Here is a 20,270-nt window from a genome sequence, read left to right on the forward strand (position 1 = left end):
ACTACTGACCTTTGCCCTGTGTGTTACATACTACTGATTCCTGTACTACTTACCTCTAAAGCCTGTGTTACTTATTACCGACACCTGCGTTTTGCAATTCTTGCTCCTGACCTGAGCTCAAAACACTGCGTTACATGCTGCTGACTTCTGTACTCTCTAAGCTCCTTAACTTACTGAACTCTGTGCTACTTACCCGTGAACTCTTCAAACTTTCCTTACTATCCTTACTATATAGCTCAATATAGATAGATAATATATATATATATATATATATATATATATATATATATATATATATATATATATATATATAACCACATTATTTTCTGCTACATGTTAGATGTTATGGCATTTAGCATTTTAGCAGAAGATACAGGCACACTGTCCAGCCCCTCTACTGGCAGCCTGTAAAACTCTATGAGAGGCTGAAAACTGCTTTGCCTGGACAAGGCTGGATTGTGCACTAAGTGTTACTAATGTTTAGGGCAGTATGCACCTAGTGACAAATGCCTGGAACGCAAGAAGTCTTAGACAAAAACTCTTCTACCATCACCGGATGCGACACCAATGGGATTGAACTTAAAAGAGAAGTATGGGTTTTTTTTTTTATTCATACTTACCTCGGTGGATGAAGCATTAGACCGATGCTGCAGCTGTCCCCCGCTGTCCCTGCACTGAGAACCGAGCCACCAAACATCGCCGATGGCTCGGTTCTCACAGATCCCCGAGAGGAAAGCTGCTGACTGTCAGTCAGCATCTCTCCTCTCTGCTCCTCCACGCTCATTGGAGCACTGAGCTGTGGAGGAGCAGGGAGAGGCTGTCTCAGTGTCTCAGCGACTCGCTGAGACGCTGAGACTGCTATCAATCAAAGGAGCTGGCGGATGCAGACTTGGAAGTCGGGATGACGTGCTGCCTCAACTGATGGCAGTGACGTCAGAGGACAGCGGACTTCAGACCACTCTCTGCTGAAAATGGGTCACAGGAGTGCAAAACGAGTATAAGTCAAGGAAAGGGGAAATCATGCAGTATTCGTTTTAATTAAAACCATGAAAGAAGATGAACCCTGAAAAAACATGAATGCTTTCCAAGCACTAAAAACTGAACCACTCAAGCAACTATACTGTAGGTAGAGGTATAGTTGGAATTATAGTTGAAGCACACCGATTGCTCCAGAACTTCCTAGTTGTTAGAAAGATTTAGCTCTTTAGTCCTCTGAAATCACTCATGGATTGTAAGTTTTCACAGATTTATATGACATTTGCACACATGTGAATAGTTTTATTCAGGATTGATTTGTTTTTTGTATTTTATATTAAATGCTTTTATACCTCCTTACTATATAGTAGAGCCTTGCTAGGTTATCTCCTTAAATAAAAAAAAAAGTGCTTATTTTTTTATTTCTTCTGTGCATGTCCACCTCTCCAGGGTTGCCAATCCCTGCTTAAAAAAAAGTTAAAATTATCCAGAAAAAACCCACAAACATCCTAAAATAATGAAATATTAAATTGTATTTTGGTCACAGTATGTAAGCTCACTGCCTGTTCCAAAGGCCTTCATGTATGATGATTCGTCAAGTAACCTTTCACAAATCTCAGAAAAGTGATGCTTTATATTGTTACCAGGAATCAGTTTCAGACTAATCTTAGGGGGGAACCATTGCTCTGCTAAAGCAAACATTACAAATTTAAACATAGAAATAAATGTAAATCTTGGGACCATAATGATAAAATACAGCTACCTGTATATGTATTTAATGTACTGTATATGTATTTATAAAACTTGTAGGCTGGTGGGTAGCATTATTTAAATACTATCTCTACCCCTTTGTCTCCAACGAAAAAAGTAAAATACACTAAACATATTGAGGCATTTGTATTTCGAGTTAAATGTGTAATCTCACCAACTGTGCCAAGGGTCCTCATGTCTACTAAGGCCTTCATTAACCCTTTAGCATTGAGGCATTGGGAGAAGGAGTGGTCCAGGTGGGATGTCCTAAAAATTGAAGCTGCATGTTTATGGTAGATTGTAAACAAAGAAAACAAGAAGGTTCTCACTGCATTACCTCCTGTGTACTCTTGGCGACCTGACTATGGGAATATCTCAGAATCCTGCAGTCTAGTTACTGCTACACTGATTCTCCAATAGAATGTCATGGTATGGGTAGTAGCCACCCCAGTGTAATGGTGTTTCTCTTACAACCTTTGAGGGATTTTTTAAAGAAGAGGTACTTAGTCACTTTCTTCGTAAATTGTTTTTTTTAACAACATTTATATAAAAATCAGTCTTGTTTTTTGTGTATGTTACTCTATTATTTTCTGTGTCAAAGGACCACTAGAACTGGTTCTTAAAACCAGTTCTTAGAACTGGTTCATGACTCTGGTCATGAAATCTGAACAAAGCACATATATCTGTAGTGTTTACTTATCTCTCTCCAAAGCTCTAAATGTAATTTCTCTCTGGTGCTTCATTGCTCTGTTATCAGCAGGAGTCACTTCTGAGAATTTTTCCCGACACATGAGATCAAATTTGTGCTGTGGAGGGAGCTCAGCACACAACTTGTCTTTTCACAACACAGCTTAGTATCCCTCCTTCGCTCCTGTTTGCTGTGTGGAGGGGATTGGGGGGGGGCTTTCCTCCAATCACACAGTGTAACTGCAGCTCTCCACCGTCTCCTCTGTGATACTAACAGATAAAGAATGATAACAAAGTATAACTCGATTCTGCCTATTTGAAGGGATGTAGGGAAAAGAAGACTGCAGATAAACAAGTAAAACTTATTTAGGAGGATTTGTTTTATCTCTGTGTATCACCTGAGGCTGTTCACTTCACTGGGTATATTCAAGGGTTTACAACCACTTTAAGGTAGAAAGCAGACATTTACAATTTCATCCTGTTACTCTGGTACTTTGAGAAGTATAATTGGTTTTTAGGGCACATTTTTTGTTACACAATCCTACCCCTGATACTGAAGGTGTATGGGTTGGTATCAGTATGATGAGGCCTGCACAGTTGTGGCCTTTTAGCTAGGGATAATAGCCCAAATACCTAATGTGCCAAGCTGTAATCATTAGGGGATCTACTGGTCTTCTTTTATGTAAAAAGCTGTTAAGGAAAACAAAAAAAGCTAATAGATTTTAACACCCCTGGCTACATTCTGAGGTATTCTAAGTGAATAGCTCATCAATTAAATTGCCTTTACTGGAAATAGACATTAGAGCGGAGTCTGATTGTCAGACATACCATATTTATGACCAGTTATTATTTTCAGCTTAAAACTATGCTACGTGTAAGATGTTAGTGATTCTACTGCACTGCATTGACATAAAGTAGCAGTAGGTAATTAGCTACAGTTTAAATCACTCATCTAGTGGATGTCTGTTACAGAAGTTAGTACCATGTACATCATGTAAACTAAGAATATCATAAGCAAAATGGTGATACTGGCAAACATATAAATCTATAATCTATAATCAGTTGTGAATAATAAATTCCTTTTTTTTGCCTCCTCATTTTGATTTGTCACCAGAGAAAGGTGAAGGGATGACTATACATACAGTATGCTCATTCCTTGTGTTCCTCATATCTATATACCCTCTATGCTTTGAGACATATAATATAAGCATTACACAGATTAATGCAACTATGGTCAAATATAAAGTGGGTGCAACTTTTACTAGGTCCTGTAGAAGTGACTGGTCAGCATCACCTTATTAGAGGCTCTACAGGCTGAGTTGGGAATAAAAGTAGATTCAGAGGAGGGATGGGCAGACTGATTTCTGTCAATTCTTTTGGTGAAAAATCTGCTAGTACTCTATTGGCATCATAAGTATAAATCTGAACTGCCAGTAAAGCCAGTTATTATATTGTAGTCTTGGCTACATCTACCAGTCTTGTTATCATAGGACAAAGAAAACAATAGCCCACATTCCACTAGTAATGTAAGAATCTTTGGACAATGGAGCAGTTTATTGTAAAGCATCTAAAGCTGGGTATACACTAGTATAATTTAGTTCAACCTTTTTTTTTTTGTAAGAATTTTGTAAGAATATACGTTAATTTTTCTAATCATTAGAGGGGTCAAATTGGTGTTCGTTTTCTACTGCAGTGACAAGAAAATTTGAAGGAGCAGGATGGAATTTTATTTTTGAATGTACAAATTTCAAACAGTGTACGTGGTTTTCATTAATTCCATTCATTTCAAAATCGTATGTTAAAAGCAAACGCAATCTTTTTAACAACATTCAAATGTTCTGAGAATTTTTTGTATGAATTTTCATAAGAATTTTTGTATGAATTTTCTTTCAGAATTCTACAAGTGTATACCCAGCTTAAGATAGGTTTACAGCCAGGAAAGAGAAGTAGAAATATTTGGCGTCTTTGAAAGACAAGGTAACAAAATCTGCAGTCTTAAGCTTGGTACACATTAATATTTTTATTTTCATTCACCCCAGCGGGTTGAACGAAAAAAAAAATTATAGCTCCGGTCGGAGCCACAGTACTAACAATCTGATGTTGGTACAGCGATCCCCCCACTGAGCTATTGTGTTCTGACAGGGGGACAGATCCTCCCGCCAGAACACTCCCCCAACCTCAAAACTTGTGTAATGCTTTGAGATGAAAATAATTGCAAAATAAACACATATGAAATAAACGTTCACAAAATAACATGCTGTGTCAAGGGTGGCATGACATTTTACTAAGTAGGAGTACGTAGAGGCTGTTCACAAAGAAAAGTGAACGTTTACTTTAAAAAGTATATGTTCATTTGGAAAGTGAATGTTATTAATTGTGGTGAAGCTGTGTTCACTATTGAAGCCCAATCAAGTAGAAGCGCAAATCACAAAAAGAAGGAATTATTGTTAAATCCAGAAATTATTCCTGTTTGCATACTTTTTAAGCATAAATTCTACATGGTTCAAATCTTACCAACAGCATACAAACATCCTAAAAATGACTGAAGCATTATGATCTGAAAGGGTAACAATGAACTTTTCTCAGTGGTTTGTTTACTAAAGACTTTGAAAGGACATTTTCCCCAGAGCTTGGTGAATGCTATGAAGCTCTGCTGACTTGCACCATCCAATAATGTTCAAGCAAATTTCTTTTCTTTTTTTTATCTTGCAAGTGATTGGGTATTCCCTGCAAAGTGAAATTTCACCACTTTTATTAGGTTTTGGTGAAAATTCCCCTGCCCTGTGCGACATCCCTTGCAAAGTGAAGAGCCTTTTTTGCCTTTAATAAATCAATCCCGTTTGCTCCATTTTGATCAGTCTAATATACCCTTTGAAAGTGTTCTGTTATATCTGTCCAATAAATCTAAAAAATACCTGTTAATCCTGAGAAAAATACAGTGCTGACCTGTGTCTTGCACACGCTACAGTATTATCTTAGGCATTGATATTAGTAAGTGTGTTAGAACTACAGAACACCTCCCTCGTGTTATACAGTTTTAGGGGGGTGTTCTGTAGTCCTAACACACTTACTGGCCTACACTGTTGCTCCTTCATCAATACAGAACGGTGAGTAAGCATTGTTACCTGCGACAGGAAGTGTGTTCCTGGCAGGATCACCAGGTGAAATCCTGATAAGCTGCATTTTTGTTTTTGAATTTAAATATACTTTAAACTAACCTGAATTGATTTTAATGTTTTTAGGCCTTATCCTCACATTCTGTCAACTCCAGCTGCTCAGACAATGTCAGCCTATGCTGGCCAAACCCAATACTCTGGAATGCAACAGCCTACCGTTTACACAGCATACTCACAGACTGGACAGCCTTACAGTTTACCAACCTATGGTATACTCGTCTTTCTATATTGATTGCATTTTCTATTGACTGCTGTTCTTTCTCTCTTACAAAATGTGTTTATCTCATGCAGATCTGGGAGTAATGCTTCCGGGAATCAAAACAGAAAGTGGACTTCCACAAACTCAGTCTCCGCTTCAAAGTGGTTGCTTAAGCTACAGCCCTGGGTTTTCTACACCTCAGCCAGGCCAAACCCCATACACTTACCAGATGCCAGGTATGCTAACTAAAATCCAAAATTATACAATTCATGAGTAACATATTTCACGTTGTTGTCGTTTAACCATTTCAGCCCGGGAAGATTTGACTGCTCGATGACCAGCCCATTTTTTGCGATACGGCGCTGCATCACTTTAACTGACAATTGCACGGTCGTGCGACGTTGTACTCAAACAAAATTGACGTCCTTTTTTTCCCACAAATAGAGCTTTCTTTGGTGATATTTTATCACCTCTGCGGTTTCTATTTGTTGCGCTATAAACAAAAAAAAGCGACAATTTTGAAAAAAAAACTCAATATTTTGTACTTTTTGCTAAAATAAATATCCCCAATTTTTTTTTTTAAAAAAAAGCAAATTTTTTCCTCAGTTTAGGCTGATAATATATTCTTCTACATATTTTTGGTAATAAAAATCACAATAAGTGTATATTGATTGGTTTGCGCAAAAGTTTTAGCTGCAAAATAAGAGAGCGATCATTGTTCATGAACAACAGATTGCTCTCCTCACCCCTGAAAGCACGGAGATCTGTCTGTTTACATTGACAGCTCTATGTACTGTCTTTGTGTGGAGCGATCGCGGGTGCTCAGCGGTCATCATGACCGCCGGGCACATGCCCCCTAGTGGTTAAAAGGAGAACCGACGTTCAGTTACGTCGGTTCGCCCAGGGGAGCCAACCTGCCACAGTACAACTGTGGCCGCTGGACGAGAAGGGGTTAATGTGAAACTGTGGTTTCTTCCAACTGATGTTTCGTAATATATAACAAAAAAATTCTGCGCTAGAAGCATATAAAATTAAGCAGCAGTAAACAGTGCGACAACACCAATCAAAACAAAAAGAATTTATAAACTGCGCAGTTTATAAATTCTTGATGTTTCGTAATGTTTGCATTGTGTTGTTATTAAAGCAGCCCATACATAATTCTTTTTTTTCTTTTTTTTAGTTCAACCAGCGAGTTGAACAAGCAAAATTACCTAATTTTCCCATCAGCACACTTAATATGGATGGGTGAATCACTCCTACTGAGGTATTGTATTTTGACAATGGCGAGACCTCCCCGCCATCAGAATACACTGATCAGCACTGCTATCTGTAGTGTGGAAATTTTCCAACAGGCTGATCGTGCAGTCGATCAGTAGATTGACTTCTATACAGCCAGCCTGCCCATACATGGATCAAAATTTGGCTGGTTCCTGCTAAAACAGTCGAATATCGATCCATGTATGGCTGGCTTTACTTACTGCCAAGTTTACTGTGCATTTGATGTTGTATTGTACCTATTGTAAATGCCCAATGTATGATTATATATTTTTCTTTTAGGTTCTAGTTTTACCCCATCATCTAGTATTTATGCAAATAACTCAGTCTCAAATTCAACCAACTTTAGTAGTCCTCAACAGGTAAGAAATGACTTGACATTTTCATGGAACAGAAAAACAATTGTACTGTACTGTCTTAAAATGTTACATCTGTGTATTATTCATCGAATTGCTAAAGTGTATGCCCAAGCAAAAGCCAATATAATCCTTCGCCTTCATAAAATGTTGCAACTGCAGTCTGTTTTCAACATACCACATACCTGTTGATACTGCCAATAATAATGCTTTATGGCCACTTCCTGCTGAAAGGTGACAACACTGTATGAAAGTTGATGACTTTTCTACAGTGTTGTCATGTCTGCCTTTACTGTATCATTTAAACAGCAGCACGGCTTATTGATAGAGCCACTTCCTCCTAAATCCTAATGCTGTCACTGGGGAAGAAGCTGACCACTCCCACACAGTTGCTCCATGCATAGTAACACCCCCTCATGATGAATGGCAGTAGCCATTTAGCTTGCTGCCCGCAGGAAGTGACTCTTAGTGCTGCTACTTTACACCCACAGCTGTTAGTAAGGATTCTCTATGCAGTCTGAGGATACCAATATGTGACAGCCTTTCATTACACTCAGCAGAGGGAATGTAGGTGATATTGTGGATAACATAGTAACTTTCACAACGTTTGTGTGTATAATATGAATGCTGAACTCAGGTATACATAATAGATACAAATTATCAGAGCTATAGGTAGACACGGGAAGTGCTTTTTCGTTCAACCCAGTGGGCTGAAAGACAAAAAACTGAGAGGTCGCTGTACTAACACATCTGATGTTAGTGTGGTGATCTCCCTGCTGTGCTATTGTGTTCTGTCAGGGGAACATGGGCTGTGAGCACTGATTGGATGCTAGTTTTCCAGCAAGCTCATTCGACAGAAGCCAGTTGTGAGACCGGCTTCTGTCAAACGAGGAGTTGTACATACAGGCCAAATGTCGGCCGGTTTCTGTCAAACCGGCCGATACCAGCCAATATTCGGCCCATATGTACCAGCCTTTAAGTATACCTTTGAATGCATTTTTTAAATGCAAGCAATTTACCCACCTGAATTTGACTTGGAATCCGCCTCTTGCAGTTCCAGTACAGCAGAGCTGAGGGGGGGGGGGGAGTTCCAGCACATTTAGCCATTCATTTATGCTGCAATACAAGGCAGGGGTAGGGGTAGAGAACACAGTGACAGATAAGCTTATTAGTGTGTTGCTTCTCCATTCATTGACCAGTCACAAGTTGCGGTGGGGGCATAAACCTGGGCCACCTTTAGAAATCATGGGGCTCTGTACAATGTACCTAAAAATAGTTCCCCTCCCCCTCGTCCACTTGGTGTGACTGTCAGTTATGAGCGTGTGCTATGTGCGGCCAAAGTATGTAGTGCCAAGGCAGAGCAGTACATAGAGAATGTTTGTTGAACAGTTTGCAGTGCAAGGCAGTGTCAAGTAGCCATTGACAGTGCAGAGCTGTGTTGTGTGTTGCAGAATTGTGTACAGGCATACCCCACTTTTAAGTATGCAATGGGGTTTATTTACTAAGAGTGGAAAGTGCAAAATCAGGCTCACTTCTGCATAGAAACCAATGAGCTTCCAGGTTTTATTACCAAAGCTTAATTGAACAAGCTGGGGTTAGAAGATCATTGGTTTCTATGCAGAAGTGAGCCTCATTTTGCACTTTCCAGCTTTAGTAAATAAACCTCATTGCGTACTTAAAAGTGGGGTATGCCTGTAATGATAGGAAAGTGCAGGGCAGTAAGGAGCATGCAGTAAGCAGTATGTAGTAGTTAAGACATGCAGGGCCATGCATAGTATCTATAAGTACTGGCAGTGGCAGCACAGTAATGAACAGTATGCAGTGGCAGGGCAGTAATTGCACGGTATCTACTGGTAGGGCAATAAATGAACAATATGTAGTGGCAAGGCAGTATGTGAACAGTCTGCAGTGGCAGTACAGTAAGTAGTATATAATGGCAGTGCAGTGAGCTGTATGTACTTATAGTGCCGTGAACTTTATACATAGTTTCAGTGAAGTAAGCTGCATAAAAAATAGTAGTGTTGGGCAATGATCATTGTGGAGTGACACAAAGCATTTTGTAGTGACAGGGCAGTGTGCAGTGTGTAAGGGCTGGGTAGTGGGAGTATGTAGTGGCAGGGCAGTACTGTATGTAGTGGCAGGTCAAGACAGTGGAGAGTAATTATCGACAGGTCAAGACTGTATGCAGTGGCTGTTCTGGACATTGGGCAATATGGTTGTGGCAGGTCAGTATAGTAGGCAGCATTTGCCAGCTGGTAAGAGCTGTGGGCAATATGTAATGGCAGGTCAGGGCAGTGGGCAGTATGCAGCCGCAGGGCAGTTTGTAATGTTATGGCAGTATATAAAAGCAAGGCAGGGCAGTAAGTAGTGACAGGGCAATGCAGTGGGCAGCATTTAGTGGTAAGTCAGTACAATGGGCAGTGGCAGTGCAGTGAGCAGTATTTAGAAGCAGGACAGTATATAGTGGTAGGGCAGTGTGTAGTGGCTGGGCGGTATGTAGAAACAATGCAGAGCATTATATAGTGGCAGGGCAGGGGAAAGCAGGGAGGTCAGCCTCTTACCACATGAGTGGCCCAATTGCCATCTCTTCTCCACCTCTGTGTCACCCTATCTTCATCAGTGTCAGCCGGAGTGCACTGGCCACCTGTGGGAGGGTGCTAGAAGGGGGCCACAGGAGCAGGAGAGGAGCAGCAGTTCCGCAACACTTACCTCCTCCTGTATAGGGCCTGGCTTCATATGACCTTTATGAAGCCAGGCCCTATACAGGAGGAGGTAAGTGTTGTGGAACTGCAGCAGAGAAAAATCAAGTCTCCTCTCCTGCTAGACATGCATTGCCTGACATGTAAATATTAGGACAGGATGGACAGAAATACAAAAGCTTTTATAGCATCCATATATGTATTTTATTTGTATGTTTACATGTTTACTTGGAGTTTAGCTTTAGGCTGAAATGGGTAATTGTTTACAGAATGTTGGTAATGGTGATCACAATACAAGGTCAGCTTTACAGTCAAACTTTGGAATTTTAAATATCAGAACTGCCATTTTTTACTTTTATTCAAAGTTGAGCTGTCTATCCAGTCCTGAAAATTTGCATAGCTGTGTCAGACTATACTGCCAGGTTAGTGTCTGGATTTTTCTCTGTTGCAGTTAAATGGTATGTTTGGACAAAATAGAAAAATATACACTGTACATTTCTGCAATATGTACCAAATTCCTTATGTTATATCCCTTAAAAATGCTTTACGTGAAAATACTTGGTAGCCCTGTCCATAATCTAGTGTGCTCCTAGCTCTCTGCTGTTGAATGACAACACTGCCTCTGCTGCACAAATATCCCAAACAGAATTGTCAACCCTGCCTCAATTCTCACCTATTGTACTATGCAACTCTACCTATCTCCGTTCCACTCTGTCCCTCTCTATATCCATTCCTTTACTAGAAAAACAGTGCTGCTGCCTTGAATCCAAAGAGATTGCCTACACAGACATAGGGAAAGGGCATTTGTGATATATTGTTCTGGTGGGGTGTGCCTATGTCAAAGCAGCTGACCTATGCCCCCCCCTTCCACTAATCCCTCCTTTTATGAGTTGTCCTCTCAGACAAGCCTGGGGTAAATTTAAGCAAGTTACATCCATGTTGTTCTGGCAGCTGTGAAGATGGCTGGAGTGTGGTTATTGAAAGTAGAAATTGGGAATATATTTTTTTTTAATACAGAAAGTGGAAGGTGGACCATAGAACAAAAATCTATTTCAGTTGGAGTTCTACTTTAAGTCTTGAAAGACTCCTTTTGCTCTTCAAGTACATTTTAAGGGCATTCACACTGTTGACACCTGTGCAATTATAGAATAATAATGCATGTTTTGACATCCTTTTAAAGAAGTCTGGCACATTGGTTTCACTATTTTTAATAGCTGCTATCTATAGTTATGTCCTTGGTTTTGGCAAGCGTGAATGGGAGATTTAAATAATTTTGTTTTCATTGTTCCACTCTGGCATCCCGAGAAACCCTTATGGTGGTACATTCATTCTTCCATATTAATTATATTGAGTTGCATTTAGTGTAATCACGACTGTGCCAGAACACAAAACTGACCCGCAGAGGGGGTGGACGCAGTTATGTGTGTTCAGGGGGCTAGGGATGCACTTTAACCAGTTTTGGACAGACATCTGAAAAACTTCATGAAGATACACAGGATCTCTGCTCCACCACTGTCCCTTGCACACTTGCTAGTAATTCCCTATTGTACTCTGACACAGTGGGGGTGATTTACTAAAGCTGGAGCATGAAACATCTGGTGCAGCTCTGCAGAGAAACCAATCAGCTACCAGGTTTTGCTGTCAAAGCTTAATTAAACAAGCTGAAGTTAGAAGCTGATTGGCTACTATGCACCAGATTCTGAATTCTCTAGTTTTAGTACCTCAACCCCAGTGTTAATTAACACATTACAGGGGCTAGATGGAGAAATACAAGTTAACTGTTATGTTTGTATATACTCTGTCTCATTCATCTGCAGATCAAAGGAATGAGTTTCAATCCGCACATGATGTCAGTTAAACGAGAAGTACAGCCAACGCTTGTTTGGCTGTACTTCTCCTATGGATCACAGGAGTGCAGCTCATTCTGCACTCCTGTGACCCTTTTCAGCTGACAGCGGGTTGAAGCCTGCTGTCGGCTAATGTCACAGAGCCGATCCAAGCTCAGACAAAATCGCGACCATATGATCAGGATATGCTGAGAGCCTGAGCCGGCCGCTCGCATCCCCTCCACAGCCTAACTTCTCATTTAACCTCCCTGGAGGTAATCCCGAGTGTGGTTCGGGGTAAATTTTCATTACCAAAAGCGGTAACCCCAAGCCACACTCGGGATTGCATCGCAGTATCCTGGTAAAGGTACTTACCTTGTCCCCAGGATCCTGCAATGTCCTCCTGCTGGGTCCTCAGGCTGTGTCCTCTGCCCGATTCATCACTGTGCCGTGCTTCGTTCCCTGCAAGCATTGTGACGCACGGGGATGGAGCCCAGCGGCAAATTCAAAAAGTGCAAAAAGAAAAACACATACAGTACACTGTAATCTTAGAGATTACATTACTGTATCAAATTATTTCACATCCCTTTTGTTCCTAATGCTTTGTCCGGTGCCCTGCATGCAGTTTTATATTATATATACTGTTCTTTCTGCCTGGAAACTTGAGAATGTCCATGGGAACCAAAAAGCGTCCCTTTACGTCAAAAGTGGTTTTAGACCTGCAATAGTAAATTAGAATCACTCGCAGAATTGAGCGATAGTGATTCGTGGGGAATTTCGTCATCAAACGCTGAAAGTAACGACAGCGACAATTCTGCAACTGAGCAAATTTCTGTGTTTTTTATTTAATTACATTATTGAATAAATTTTACATAATCATACCGCCAGGGAGGTTAAAGCGATGAGTCTAGAAAAAAGTTTTTTTTTTTTTTAATTTGCTTCTATTTAACCCCTCCATAACACTTAGTTTACCCTAATTAATCCTCAATAACTCCTTCTTCCATTTTCCCTAATTATTTGCCTGTTGATTTTTTATGTTTCTAAAAATTTATATTTAAACGTTTTCTTTCAGTTTTATGTCCGTTAATATTTTTAATGTTGAATCATAAAAAAAACACAATATTGAGCAGCCTTGGTTTCGATTGTAAATAACTTTGTATAAATTTGTATAAAAAATGCTCTGTACCAGAACATAATTTTCATGTAATTCTAATTGGAGCAAATGATAGCATAAAATATGTCCCTTTCATCTACAGTAACACTGTTTTCCTTTTAAACTTATCTCTGATTAAAGCGGTTGTATACCCGCTGTCTTTTTTTTTTTTTTTTTACACCTGCAAGGGAAAAGGCATAATGAGCTAGTATGCACCGCATACTAGCCCATTATGAGATACTTACCTTAGAACGAGGCGCCAGCATCTCACCCTGTCCACGCCGAGGTAGCTGACATCTCCCCTCAGCGTGTCTTCCGGGTATCGCAGCTCCGGCGCTGTGAGTGGCCGGAGCCGCGATGTCGCGCGGGAGACTTCTGCCCGGCAAGCTCCGGAGTTTGCCGGGCTGTCAGCCGAGAGTGCCCTGTGCGCATGCGCCGCTGCAGTCAGTGGCTCATTGCGAGGGGAATATCTCCTAAACCTTACAGGTTTAGGAGATATTTTTTTTACCTACAGGTAAGCCTTAATATAGGCTTACCTGTAGGTAAAAGTTACAAATAAAGGTATAAAACCACTTTAATAAAGAAAAAAGGTACCTTTTCTTTTTAGTTTTGTTACTTTTTTGCCATGGATTGCATAAACAATAAGTAATTTTTGCAAGACAGTCTCACCAAAAGAAAGCCTTGTTCTAAAAAATATATGTATTATTTTATCTTCAGTAAGGACAAAGTTATTGCGGAATCAATGGGCATAGCAGAAATGTAGACATTGCACTGGTCAAGAGGCAATGCACATTTGTAAGAGCCGAACTGACTAAATAATAATTCCATGCAAACTTGGCAACTTGATTCTGGACGGCAGGTTCAATTAACCCCTGCTGCAGCCACAATGTTCCTGTTGGATTTTTTAAAATAAATCTTTATATATCAGTTCATATGCTCTGATTCTTGAATTGGGTAAATGTGGAGAATTCAGCATGTCATCTTTTTTTTTTCTAAAATGTAGAGAATCATTAAATTCACAAACCATGCTTGTCTTAAGTCATAAATTAAGTGATTCTTTATAGATTGGAAACAACTATATGAGCATTTTCAGTTGAAGTGTTGCTAAACGCACAACAGTAAAATCAGTCTGTATATGCAGTAAAGCATGCTTGTTATACTCACTGTGGAACCTAAGGGGTTAATCCTCTGCATTGGGTATACAGGCTTTGTAATTCTGTCTCTCTGATCTTCCTCTTAACTGACTCCAACCCATCTACTGACAGAACAGAGCATTAGGAGTCGGGCTGCACATACTCAGTTTGGCGTGTATTGCTGGAGATTTTTTTTTTTCTTGGGAGAGTGCATGTGATCAGCACAGGGCCAATCAGCACTGTCTAGACAGAGGATCGGGGGAAAATGAAGGTAAACAACTTCAGACTTTAGAACCACTTTAAATAAATATTTCCACTGCACGCATTTTCAACATGGTGCACTATAAAGAAGCATCTTGAAAATTTAGTCAAACAGCAGCCAAACCCTAGTTTAATTACTTAGAGTTGGGAAGGGTTTAAACAGCTTTCTATTGCTGCTTGTGAACATTCTTAATGCATCTAAAATTGTCAGGGAATACAAAAATCCACAGTTATCCCTATAACAAGAAGTTAGGGCAAATGTGGAAACACATGCTCTAGAGGCAAATTTCGAAGCAATAAAAACATGACCAGGGTGCTAATCCTTTCTCCCTCTATGCAAAACTGAAAAAATGGAATCACAGTTTTGCTGTAATTATATTTGATTTTTTTGTCATAAATTCTGCATTTTTGACTAACATCTACAGAACTTCTGATATTTACCTTTGAATATCCCCTGGACATCTCCAGTATGACAGCCTAAACAAGTAGAAAATCCAATTACTATATAATGTACAAGCCTCATAAAGTAAACAAAAGCTCCCTCTACCTTCCCTGACTTAGTCAAATCCACCTTCATTTGTGTCTGACATGCTCCCCCTCCCAGACACTGCAGCTCACAGTGGGAGGGTTTCAGCATCAGTCGGTGCTGTCAATCCAGAAAGCACTGGGTAGGACTAGGTGTGACCAGGTGCTGATTGAACAGCTACAGGCTTAGCAAGTAGTAGTTAGTCACATGCAACCAAACTGGTTCTGTAATGTTGAACATTACAGGAAAAAAGTTACAGAACAAGTCAACTTGAATCTGACTAATATTAGCTATACAATGACCAGGATAAATGAGAACCATCACAGAAAAGCTATGGACATGTGAATCAGCAGTGACAATGCTGATAGCTATGCTCCCTACAACATATTTCATGCCAATATAGTGAAAACAAGCACATCATACATAAGAGTGGCAGCTCCATCACAGGGGTGCAATATGTGGTCTACAGTGGCAGGTTCAACAGGTATTTTTGGAACTTTGCAGGAGTAGTTGGAAAAAACTGTAAGTTTTAAATAGGAGACCATCGTTCTACTATAATAAACATTAGGATTTTTTTACAAGTAGAATGCTAGCCTTTTATGAGAGACAAAGTTTTTCTCATAGAAAACCTACATTCGTTGACTAGAGTCTCACTTTCACTAAAACTAATCGATATAAAGCATACGTAATAATTGATTTATTTACATGATCTAAATGTTTGCATCTTAAAGGAACAGTGCATGTATATATGTATGTGACTATATCAAAAACATCATGCAGAACAAAAGGTGAATAGTGTTCAACTTTTTTGTCTTTAAATCCATTATAGCCACCTGTGAAAGATCAATTCAGGAATTTAACTGTAATTATAGGCTGTATTAATGCTTTTAGCATTACTAAAGTGTTAAGACCATACAGTCTGTAAGCGATTTTCTTTGGTTGGGTGTTAACGATATATTAAACCTACCTGAGGTAAAAGAATACTCCCTTCAATTTAATGCTAAGAGCTTAATAATCCTCTCTGCTGCCAAATCTCAAATAATAATTTCACTACTTCACTTAACAAATTGTTCCTATTGTTCCAGGATTATCCCTCTTACACAGCTTTTGGCCAAAACCAATATGCACAGTATTACTCAGCATCAACATATTCAGCCTACATGACCCCAAATAACACAGTTGATGGCACCTCGTCATCTTCAACGTATCAGTTACAGGATTCACTTTCAAGTCTAACTAATCAACAGGGTACAGATCTTCATTCAGGTAAATCATTCACAGATTCTTTTAGGGTTCTCTTTTTTTTTTGGATTGTTTACAGCTTTACCCAGCCTTTTATAAGAGTTTTCTTGTTTGGTGTAATTTTATGATGTGCAAAACTGTTAAAAAATGTTGATGCAGTATTATCGTTTAAAAATATGCCAAAATATACATGGAATAAATTATGGTAGTAAACAAGAGACAGATGGGCCAGAAGCACAAATGGAGCACAAATGCTTCCTGCCCAAAGGGGAACAATTGAGTACTTTTTTTAAATTTGCACAAGGATCCAAAATTTTAGGATGAGCTATTGGGGTGTAAAACCTTCTTCAAGGCCCAAGCAGTACAGTACTGCTTGGACCTTGAAGAAGGGGATACACCCCAAAAGCTTGTGCTGAAAATTTGGATGCTAGTGCATATGAAAAAAGGTACCACAGACAATACTCTATTGTTCTTGTTAAAATTGCACTTTAATATAAATGAATGTAAATCAGTATAGTGCTGCTACTCTACAAGTGTATATGAAATTGTTTCTAAGAGTGCTGTGGAACTGTTTTTAAAACCTATAAAACATGCTAAGAATGCAAGCGTTAAAAAAATCATGATGCCTAATTAGCACAATCTTGTTCTGAAAAGGTTAATGTCGATCAACGTTAAGAGAACCAGACAGTTAAAAGTCCAGTTGTTCAAAAACCATGCACTGCTGACTTATGCAATTCTAAAATAGATGCATACCTTGCGTTCAACAGGACAGCTGCTCATTCTGAATTAGAGATTAGCTTAATGAAATAAAGTTGGTTCTGAAGGAAGGAATAGTGAAGTGAAGGGCACAGCAGTTGAGGTACCCTTACAAAGAGTTTGGGCAAAATTCCAAGACCATTAGAGTGAAATTTTATATACTGTACATCATTAACTTAAGTTACTGATTTTTATATTTTAATTCAAAGTGGGTATAAACAATGCATTTAGGAAAATACTTAAAGTATTGTGGACTAGTAAACATAAATTATGACGGTGAAAAAAATTAACTATGTAATTCTTTTGTTATAAAAAATACTGCTATTGGACAGTACCTCATGTTGATGACTAGATCATAGATTTTACATGATGCAACTGAGTAGAGCACAGAGTTAAATTATATTATTATCTGTTTTGGTCATATAAACTGTTCAGAAAATAATCATGATAAAAAGAAATCTTTCCATTTAAACTTACAATTGCTAAAAAGGTGAACAGTAGTCATTAATAATATATTTCAAACACATTAAAATGTATGTTTTTCAGACAAATGACATTGATTTTATAACATTTTGTAAAACCAACTATAATTTTGGCACTATGGTTTCCAAAAGTGATACAGAGGTATAACTCTGATTTTAGTGAGTACTATGCATAGTGCTTGAAAGAATAGTCCCTGCGAATCTATTCTGGCAGACTTTATGGCCAGTTGCCTGACCTTTGTTGCACCTCAATACCAGACACTTTCACCCCCTTTCTGCCAAGGCCAATTTTTAGATTTCAATGCTGTCACATTTTGAATGACAACACTGTACCCAAATTAAATATTTATAATTTTTTTGAGACAGACAGAGCTTTCATTGGTTGTATTTAACCACTTGCCCACCGCCCCCCGTCGTTATACGTCGGCTGTTTGAAGTGGAATATCGTTGTTATGGCAGCAGGTAGTTGCCATAACCCCGATATCCACTTCTTCAGCGGGCGGTCAGCTTTCAGATAAAAGTGGTCTCAGCGGTGGATTCAAAACTAGATCACTTTTATCGGTGGCCACCGCGCTCTGGTGCCCTCCGCGATCAGATCCTGTCCCCTCTGTGGTATGGAGCTGAGTGAGGGGAAGATGACCCCCACTCAGCTCCATACCATTGCAGGGCATAAGCGACCTCAAAATGTCACTTCCGCCCATAGCTCTTAAAGGGACATTTTTTTTATCAGACTACATTTTTTTTGTATTGCATTTTAGTGTAAATGTGAGATCTGAGGTCTTTTTGACCCCAGATCTCATATTCAAGAGGTCTTTGTCATGCTTTTTTCTATTACAAGGGATGTTTACATTCCTTGTAATAGGAATAAAAGTGACACTTTTTTTTTTTTTTTAAAGAACAGTGTAAAAATAAAAAATAAAAAGTAAAATAAATAAGAAAAAAACATTTTGTTGAACACGCCCTGTCCCACCGAGCTCATGTGCAGAAGCGAACGCATATGCAAGTAGCACCCGCATATGAAAACGGTGTTCAAACCACACATGTGATTTATCATCGTGTTTGTTAGAGCGAGAGCAATAATTCTAGCCCTGGACCTCCTTTGTAACTTAAAACATGCAACCTGTAGAATTTTTTAAACATCACCCATGGAGATTTTTAAGGGTAAAAGTTTGTCGAGCAGGCAAAATTTTGAAGCATGACATGTTGAGTATCAATTTACTCGGCGTAACATCATCTTTCACAATATAAAAAAAATGGGCTAACTTTACTGTTGTTTTATTTTTTAAATAAAAAACGATTTTTTCCAAAAAAAAGTGCGCTTGTAAGACCGCTGCGCAAATTTGGTGTAACAGAAAGTATTGCAATGACCGCCATTTTATTCTCTAGGGTGTTAGAAAAAAATATATATAATGTTTGGGGTCCCTACGTAATTTTCTACCGGATTTTAACTTGTAAACACCAAATCTCTAAACGAGGCTCTGTCCTTAAGTGTTTAATCACCACTGTTTTTTTTTTTTGTAAATAAAAAAATTACTGAATAATGACCCACCCTATTAAAAGCAGCTGCATAAAATCGTTTGATCTAAAACAAGGTATATCTCAGTGCAGCGCTAAAAAATCCCTAGGTATCCTATACCAGTGCAGTATCATACATCAATATCATATATTCACTAATGAATTTACATGAAGTGCATTAATTATATGGACCTTTTACACTGTGCAGATTATCCATTTATAGTACATCAACTACATATATGTGCAACGTTGCTGGAAAGAATATTGCTCGATTCCTCCATCAACACATTCAGTAATAATTGGGGAATCCTCTCGCAGCATTATTGTGTTCTGCTGTCGGGCGGGGGGCCTACCCTGCTGGCAGAATACAAAGATTACTGCTGATGGCTATAGCCTTAATCGCATGCACAAAATCAGACAGGCTGGTTGTATTGAAGTCGATCGATGGAACAACTTTAGTACAACCAGGCTGTCCACATATGGATCAAATCTCGGCTGGCCCCGGCTGAAGCAGCCAAGATTCAATCCATCTATGGCCAGCTTTACTGTGCTGCCTGCACTGACTATTATCAATTACATGGTTCTTACCTCTCAGGTCCAAATTACACATATATATATATATATAAAAATTTTTTGTGACAGAATCAGAGAAAGTGTGCTTTGGAGGTTTGGGCATTAAGGTTAAAAAATCTGACTTGCCTGGGAGTAAGCTTTCATGGGTCATGTCAAAGTTGTTCACATCAAACTAAATTAAATTTGAATCAAAACCAAGAATATTTCAATTTTTTTTCAATATATTCTTGCTTCCAATTCCAGTTTCACATAGGAATGCAGTAGCCTTTTAAAGCGGTAGTACAACGCAGCAAAAAAAACAAAACTGGGCCCTTGCCACCACATACTAGCACATTATGACAGACTTACCTGACAATGAAGCCCTTCAGTGGCGAGCTGTCAACGCTGTAGGTCTTCCTTCCGGGTTCGCGGGCTTTGGCCGTATAAATAGCTGAGCCGTGAAGTCAAAGCCACGGCACAGATTTCTGAATGTCTATTCAGAGCCCAGTGCACATGCGCTGGTGATGTCTCTGGCTGCTTCTAAACGAAATATCTTCTAAACGGTGCACGTATTATAGGCTTGCCTATAGGTAAAGATCAACACAGGGAGTTTACTACCGCTTTAATAGCTGTCACTCATAGATATTCTAAGACATAAAGATAACCAAAGCCATTACATACCCATTGTCCACTACCCACAAGACACC

General features: G+C 39.2%; 1 protein-coding gene across 7 annotated transcripts in view; it reads left to right on the forward strand.

The window, feature by feature from the left end:
- EYA4 (EYA transcriptional coactivator and phosphatase 4) overlaps positions 1–20,270 on the forward strand; it is a 403,396-nt gene that overhangs the window by 284,709 nt on the left and 98,417 nt on the right. For all 7 annotated transcript variants that reach the window (XM_073627302.1, XM_073627303.1, XM_073627304.1 and 4 more), the window contains 4 exons: positions 5,655–5,797; positions 5,880–6,023; positions 7,345–7,424; positions 16,102–16,282. In XM_073627302.1, coding sequence (XP_073483403.1) covers positions 5,655–5,797; positions 5,880–6,023; positions 7,345–7,424; positions 16,102–16,282 — 548 coding nt within the window. The remainder of the gene's footprint in view (positions 1–5,654; positions 5,798–5,879; positions 6,024–7,344; positions 7,425–16,101; positions 16,283–20,270) is intronic.

The sequence above is a fragment of the Aquarana catesbeiana genome, linkage group LG04 (genome assembly GCF_042186555.1).
Source record: "Aquarana catesbeiana isolate 2022-GZ linkage group LG04, ASM4218655v1, whole genome shotgun sequence".
Lineage (NCBI taxonomy): Eukaryota > Metazoa > Chordata > Amphibia > Anura > Ranidae > Aquarana > Aquarana catesbeiana.